Consider the following 7,500-nt stretch of genomic DNA (forward strand, 5'->3'; position numbering starts at 1 on the left):
GCTTCGGTCATTCACTGGAGGACAAAGATGTATGCGTCATCGTTCCAGTAGGCCTAGGCGAAACCTCACACTATAGACAGAACTCTGTTTCGGATGTTTTAGGTAGGCCTACTGCGTTGTTGAGGGCTGCTTAGGGGAAAATAGACTTGAGGGAAGTTAGGGATTTTTTCAAATGAAATACATGTTCTACTAGCCACCTCTCACATTACCATGGCATGTCCCACTACAATAAGTATTTCCTTCCACCAGCTGGTAGGGTAGGTGACAGCAATGCTGAGGTCACGGGTAGTTTGGAGTCAATCACAATCACATATGTGAAATAAATGAAAGCCTTTTTTTTTTTAATCACTTGAATTTGTAAAAAGCTAATTAAAATAGCATTGCCCTGCTATGCATGAAATTGTAATGGACCACCCCAACTCATCTAGTCTGGATAACCTTGCATAATTTAACTCCATGATGGGATCAGTCAGTGTCAAGGGACCCTGTAACTTAATGTGATGTCTGTCTGTTGGCCTGTGAAAAACAGTCAGACTGAATTATAAAATGACAATTGGGGGGTCAACTTGTTCTTCTGAATAGTCTAGGTCTTGTACAACAGTCGAACATAATGTGGACTTGTTTCTGACACCCTCTGCCTCCAGACTGTTACTTTTGCTTCCTTTAGGAGGGTCAATATCTTTGCAATTACAATGACAATTGTACATTATCATTCAATTGGTAGTTCCCCTTCAGAACGCTCATGGACGGCTCTTGTCTATTTCAGAGTGGACCACCATCAATTTAATATTGTGTCTGGGTGAAATGGATCATCTATTAAAACCTTACACTCTTACTGTAAGCAAAGCCTCATACCAATAGCCATTTATAGAATAATGGTTACATGATAGACAACTAGCCAGTTCAGTGAGTAACAGGCCATATGAAATGGCAAACAACCTATGAAAAATCTTACTCTTAAAATGTAGTGCTAAATAGTTTAGGTACTTTAACATTTTGGATGAGACTGGATGTCTCTGGAATGAGTACTTTGCACTTCATATCTCTTGTAAGACATGGTAACATGATACACGAAAAACACCTAAGTGACACAGAAAATAAAGCACACCAATGCCAGCTCAGCTTATGGTACTGTAATCATTTTTTATCAATGCGGTCAGCACGTCAATAGTGTGAAATCAAACCAGTTTAGAGGTACATGCAAATCCAGATACATAAATATTCACGTTGCTGTGTCATCACGCAATGAAAAAAACACAGGCTTCTAATATCAAGAAAACTTTTCAGTCTGGGTAAACTGTAAATTTTATTGGAAAACAAAAATATACAACTTGGAATGAATTATCTGAGGCATCGCTATGCCTTAAGCTTAAAAAAGAAAGAACAAGAGAAAGAAAGAAAGAAAGAAAGCAAGAGAAAGAAAGGAAAGGAGATAAAGAAAAGAAACAAAGACAAAGAGAAAAAAAAAACATTAACAGAAAAGTAAATTAAAACATCAAAAAGCATAACAAGATTCAAACAAGTAGTTCTCTAGTATATAACAGCAGATACAAAAAGAGTTTCTGTTCGAGTGCTTAAGATGACACACTCGTCTTTTTCATTTCATTTCATTTTTTTGTTTTCTTTTTGCAGTTAGTGCAATGCTGAGAGAAGAAGATTTTTCCATACTGTATATGCTTTTTTTTTTTAAATCCATGATCCAAGATCCATGCAGAGAGGAACTCCTCTACATCGTTTCCATGCCAGCGGTGTGACAACCTGCTGACAGGTCTCCAATCACTGCCACGCAGCGGCGGGAGGGGTTCCCAACAGACATGACCAAACGATCTCCGAGTGTCACCGCAACCCCACCCCCCTTCGCCCAGGCGGGCGCCCGATTCGCTCAGGCACACCGCCACTCTGGAAAAAACCACGACGACAGCAAAAAATAAAAATAAAAAGATAAATAAATAAAAGGGACATGAAGACTGTGATCCTATGCGGTTTACATGCAGTTCCTCTGGATAGCCAGTAGGGGCAAGGGACAAGGGAGGGGAGAGGAGGAGGAGGAAGATGAGGAAGAGGAGGAGGAAAGGATGGGGTTAGTTGGGGCTTAACGGTTTACAGATAAATTAAACCAAAAATAAGGAAAAAAGGCAAATGATTTATAGAAGAGCGAGCGTCTATACAAGGCCTTCACTTCGCCGTCATCATCTGTACGAACTCTGTGGAAAGAAACAGAGAAAGAGAGAGACCAACTTTAGATCATAAGCAGTCACAACTGATACACAAATCACCACTGATACATATTCACAGTTATTACGATATTATAATGTACATATTCATATATTTGCTGTTGCCAATATCAACAGATATATGGAAAATATGCCGTCTATAACCTATTTTACAGGTAGTAAAAACAGACAGATTGGTCACCAACCTTCGTAGTTGACCTGGCCGTCACCATCAATGTCGGCCTCTCGGATCATCTCATCGACCTCCTCGTCCGTCAGCTTCTCGCCCAGGTTTGTCATCACGTGACGAAGCTCAGCAGCGCTAATGTAGCCGTTACCGTCCTGGGAGACACACACACACACACATACACCTTCAGAATGTTGCTCTTAAGCGCAAATCATTGGCATTCATGTAAATATATGTACACATAAACACACTGTAAAGGCCCATTCACACCAAGAACGATAACGATAACTATAATCATAACGATAAAAGCGTTCACACTGAACAACGATAAACAAAGTCTCTCCTTGTCTTAATGAATGTGACGGCTAAAATTTGATGTGTTCTGATTGGCTATTAGCTTTTTATCGTTCTCAGAATCGCTCTGAAAGTGATCCCCAACGATATCGTTCTTCATGTCGTTATCGTTATAGTTTATGTGTGAACGTTGTCATTCATATTAACGAGAACGATATTTGTTTATAGTTGAATGGGCCTTTAGGCTCTAAATGGGTATGTGAGGAGGGGAAAACAGACTGGTCCTGTGGCATAACTGGTCTGGTACAGCAACATCCTAACATGTTCAGCAGTTATACACATCCAATACACACCACAATACACACAAAGACACACACTCACACAAACACACAGGCACACAGAGTGTAGTGAGTACCTTGTCAAAGACGCGGAATGCTTCTCTGATCTCCTCCTCACTGTCAGTGTCCTTCATCTTCCTGGCCATCATGGTGAGGAACTCTGGGAAATCTATCGTTCCATTACCTGCATCAGAAAACAGGTGAGCATTAAAACACTCAACGCGACTCAAGACACTGAAGTACATAGCCATGGCTGTGCAGGGTCTATGTACAGTGTAAATACCAACAAAAAGCTCTTATGTGTCTTTCTGAACTTAGTAAGTGTATGAGAATGTGTATTGTATCGTATTGTCTGACGATGTGTATGTCTAACCATTTGTCATGGCAATAAAGCACCTTTGAATGGAATTGAATGTGTAATGCTCAAAGTAGTACACTAGTAATATAGCACACATACAGAGAATGACCAGAGTATTATACTTGTATCAACTATATTTGATACAGACACACACACACACACACACACACACACACTCACCGTCAGCGTCCACCTCGTTGATCATGTCCTGCAGCTCAGCCTCAGTGGGGTTCTGTCCCAAAGAGCGCATGACTGTGCCCAGCTCCTTAGTAGTGATGGTGCCATCGCCGTCCTTATCAAAGAGCGAGAATGCCTCTTTGAACTCTGCAGAGAGAGAGAGAGAGAGAGAGAGGAAGATGATGAATGGTGAAGCACACAAAACAAACATGGCAACCGAAAGCATTGATGCTATGCCCTCAACATAACACTATTAATGAAGACAAAAGAATGTCTGACACCATTCTTAGAACGGTTGACAATCTTAAGATCCATTTGTACAACCTGTACTGAAAGAACCTAGTCACAAGAAAGGCCTGTGAAGTGAACTATACAGTAACAGGGAGCAGATGGGTTTGATATGAATCCCTGAAGGCTGTAGGGAAAGAAAGCAAACAGCCCAAACTCACTGCCACTGCCAGGCTATTAATTAACCACTTAAATAGCCAGGAGTCAGAGAGGGGGAGGAAGAGGGAGAGATGGAGAGAGAGGGAGGGAGGGAGGGAGAGAGAGAGAGGGAGGGAGGGAGAGAGAGGGAGGGAGAGGTGGGCATGGGGAAGAAATTCTTGTCAAATGCTCCAGAGCACTAACATGGCCAACAACACCCTTGGAACACACCCACACACACACACACACACACACACACACACACACACACACAGTGGGCATGAGCACTGGTTGTCAAAGCAAAGCAGAAATGATAGACTTCCAGCGGCACTCTGTCTCCCTTTCTTACTCAAGACAGGGGTGTCTACTGATGGAGGCTAGGTGTGAAGAAAGCCTGGGCCAACCACAAAACAAGGTATGTAAGTCATGCCAGAGGGTGGTGTGTGTATGTGTGTGTGTGTGTGTGTGTGTGTGTGTGTGTGAATGAGTCAACGGTTGCTAGGAGCGTTAGAGGGACTGGCTGTTTTACAGGGCGCCATGGTGTTGTGCAACCCACCGTGGACTCAGGAGTCTTGACAACCATGACCCCACTTACACTTGCACACACACACACACACACACACACACACTCCTACCCACATCCTTGCACACACGTATGCACACTTCTCCTTCCAGTTGTATGATTCATTAGTCACTCACAAGGGCTTCCTGTGTTTGTTAGGGGACTGGAGATAAGCCTATTCACACAGAGATATGTATAAATAGCCTGTGCAACAACACTCACACACACACACACGCACACACAACACGGACACACTTCACTAAAAGGGCTAATGTCTTTGAGGAGTTGAGTAAGAGATGGGGTCTGAGTGCTTGACAATTCTCTCTCTCAAGAAATGGAGACACCTGTAGTCTGAGTTGAGAAAATGTGTACTGTGTTCTCTCTTTCTCACTCCATGAAACTTGATATATCCTCCACACACAACTTCCACTTTAGGGACTGCTGTGTCAATCGATGGCCTGTGCATTGTGAAACAGTCAGCGATAACAACTGTTACAACTGACCACCTTGTCCCCACACTGTCATCACTACAACTGCTTTGGAAGTTGGGCTGGCCGACAAAATGCAGACAGCCACAAAAACTACTTTACAAGGATATAGAATGCGTGATGTAGCATAGTATACGTGTGTTGTATAGTAACAGTATCATATACCAAGTATTGATTTATTTTTGGTGTTTACAAAGAGCTTTGAATGAGCCAATATCCAGCTAAGATACTGCATGGGTGAAATGACATGAGCTACACTAGCCTATTTGGGACTCAGGCCCTCCACTATCTGACTGAAACTCAGTGATAAGATAATTCGACGTTGCCAGCTCTGCCCTTGGGGGGAAATGATTTGCAACCAGTTAATGTTAGTATAGAATTAAATATAGTGTAAAGTCTAAATAAATATCACAATCCAATCCCATTCATGCACAAGTATTACAACTGATATTGTTACAAGCACATTATTATACAGATATAATAGAATAGAATAGAATGCAGGATGGTATATTGAAGCTGTGTAGGCATACTCAGAGCTCTGGGCCTACTGTAACAACCTGCACCAATGTGACATCAGAAAGGCGCAGCCCTGTTCTTTGACCTCACAGCTTCTTCTGGATCCACATTTTGGCTGTGACCTCACGAGGGTTGCTATTAGCGACGTGTCACCATGGCTTCAGGGGCCAGCCCTATGGGTGGCCACTTCGCTGCCCGTGTGACCTCATCCGGGTCTTGAGAGACATGCGAGCTGCGCCCTCGCCCAGTCCCAACCGCGCCGCCGCCTCGGGCACGGGCCCAGCTCAGAAAATAAACAATCCTCCACATCGCCCGGCAACCGTCGCGCTGCCAGGGGAGCCGCTCTCCCAGCTCTTGTAAAAGAGCCCGTATTTCCTTCCCCCAGAGCTTTCTCTTACGCCATTAGTTCACCGTTTCCTACACGCCACAGTAAATTCCCTCACATCCTAAGTGTCAAGACTGGTCTGTCTAAAAGAGCCCCGAAACCATTAAAAGAGACGACTATTATTATCAGAGGGTGTTAAGACTCCTCCAACATTCTGGCTTGCGAGAGCACACCATTAAAACAGGCTGCTGCATCGCTGAAGCACTACCCACTGTTGAAGGGCTGTGGGAGGACATCAGCCTCCAGTGTGTATTACTGTAACTCTTACATAACTCTTTTATATAGACCAGAGTTGTCATAAAGGCTGGACATCAACCACCACGGAGAAATCAGGATGGACAGTCAAAGTCCAGTATGAGAAAACAGAAGAACATTCTGATGTTCACTGGTGCCATGGTGTAAAATGGTGTCTTTCAGGCCACCAATCTTTTCTGGTGATACGGCCCGCCTATTTGCATTCTAGCACAACGAGGCAGAACTATTCTCAGAGTGCTAGGCCTCAGTGCTGTGACCTCATATCCTCCTGCCAGAAAGAGAGAGAGAGAGAGAGACAGAGGTGGATGGAGGGAGAGAGTGAGAAAGATAGAGGGAATAAAGACGTAGCTGCAATGGCACGTGAAACACTTTTGTGTATCTCTCCCCCCTCCGGAATCACACGGCCCAAACAACAAGCTCCCAGTGAATGGCCTTTGCTTAAAAAGCAGATTCTGATGAAAAGAGTCAGGGTCCAACTGTGGACCGTGGTGGTGGGGGTGGAGGGGGCGAGGCTTTGGGAAGAGGGAGGGGGTATTTTGGCCCAGAGGCGTTTGCCCTGCTGACTGGAACTGGGCTCTGAAACGGGCACACCCTGCACACATGACTAAGAGCTACAGAGGGAATAGCCGGTCCAAAGTACCATCACTGTCTGGGAGGCACAAAAAGAGAGGGAGAAGCACTACTGACAAAGAGAAAAAGGAGGATGAGAGAGAGATAGAGAGAGAGAGGGTGATATCTGGGAAACCTAGGAGAAATAATTTGCAATAAAATGCAAAGCATTGGCAGGAAGGCGTTCCCATCGTTAGTACACGTCCTGTTTTATAGGCCTGTTCTGCTACCTTCACTACAGCCAGCCCATTCATTCAGGCGTTTCAATACTGTCTGTCCTAAGGAAAGCCTTAAAAGGCGAAAATATAAATCCAACGCGGAGGGAGGGAAGAGAGAGTGGGAGGGGTGGAGAAGGAGAGGTGGGGGGAGAACCACGGGAATCCACACCATCGGCCATGTGCCATACACGGTTCCACAAAAAGGGAGAGAAAGAGAGGGGAAGAAGCGCAATCTTACCGGCAATCTGCTCTTCTGTCAGTTGATCAGCCTGCGAACAAACAGAGAAAAAGAGAGAACGTCAACGCTTCCACCCAATAGCTTCAGGCAGGGCAGTGGTCCTCATGTCTAATGACGTATTTCTGTGCAAGACATGTAAAATACGGAAAACTGGTACGTGCGCACAGGGATTAAAGAACGAACGACATCAACAAACTCTCCCGGCTCTTCCCGACTGTATGCCGGGATGCTCATAT

The 7,500-nt window shown here is 44.4% G+C and overlaps 1 protein-coding gene across 1 annotated transcript in view; it reads right to left on the reverse strand.

Moving 5' to 3' along the window:
* Positions 1–1,123: 1,123 nt before the first annotated feature.
* Positions 1,124–7,500, reverse strand: part of calm2a (calmodulin 2a (phosphorylase kinase, delta)) — a 7,101-nt gene continuing 724 nt past the window's right edge. Inside the window, exons 2-6 of the mRNA XM_042065598.1 lie at positions 7,265–7,295; positions 3,571–3,714; positions 3,110–3,216; positions 2,420–2,555; positions 1,124–2,204 (exon numbers count right to left, since the gene is read on the reverse strand). Of these exons, the coding sequence (XP_041921532.1) occupies positions 2,176–2,204; positions 2,420–2,555; positions 3,110–3,216; positions 3,571–3,714; positions 7,265–7,295 (447 nt within the window). The 3' untranslated portion in view covers positions 1,124–2,175. The remainder of the gene's footprint in view (positions 2,205–2,419; positions 2,556–3,109; positions 3,217–3,570; positions 3,715–7,264; positions 7,296–7,500) is intronic.

Source organism: Alosa sapidissima, chromosome 16, assembly GCF_018492685.1.
Source record: "Alosa sapidissima isolate fAloSap1 chromosome 16, fAloSap1.pri, whole genome shotgun sequence".
NCBI lineage: Eukaryota > Metazoa > Chordata > Actinopteri > Clupeiformes > Clupeidae > Alosa > Alosa sapidissima.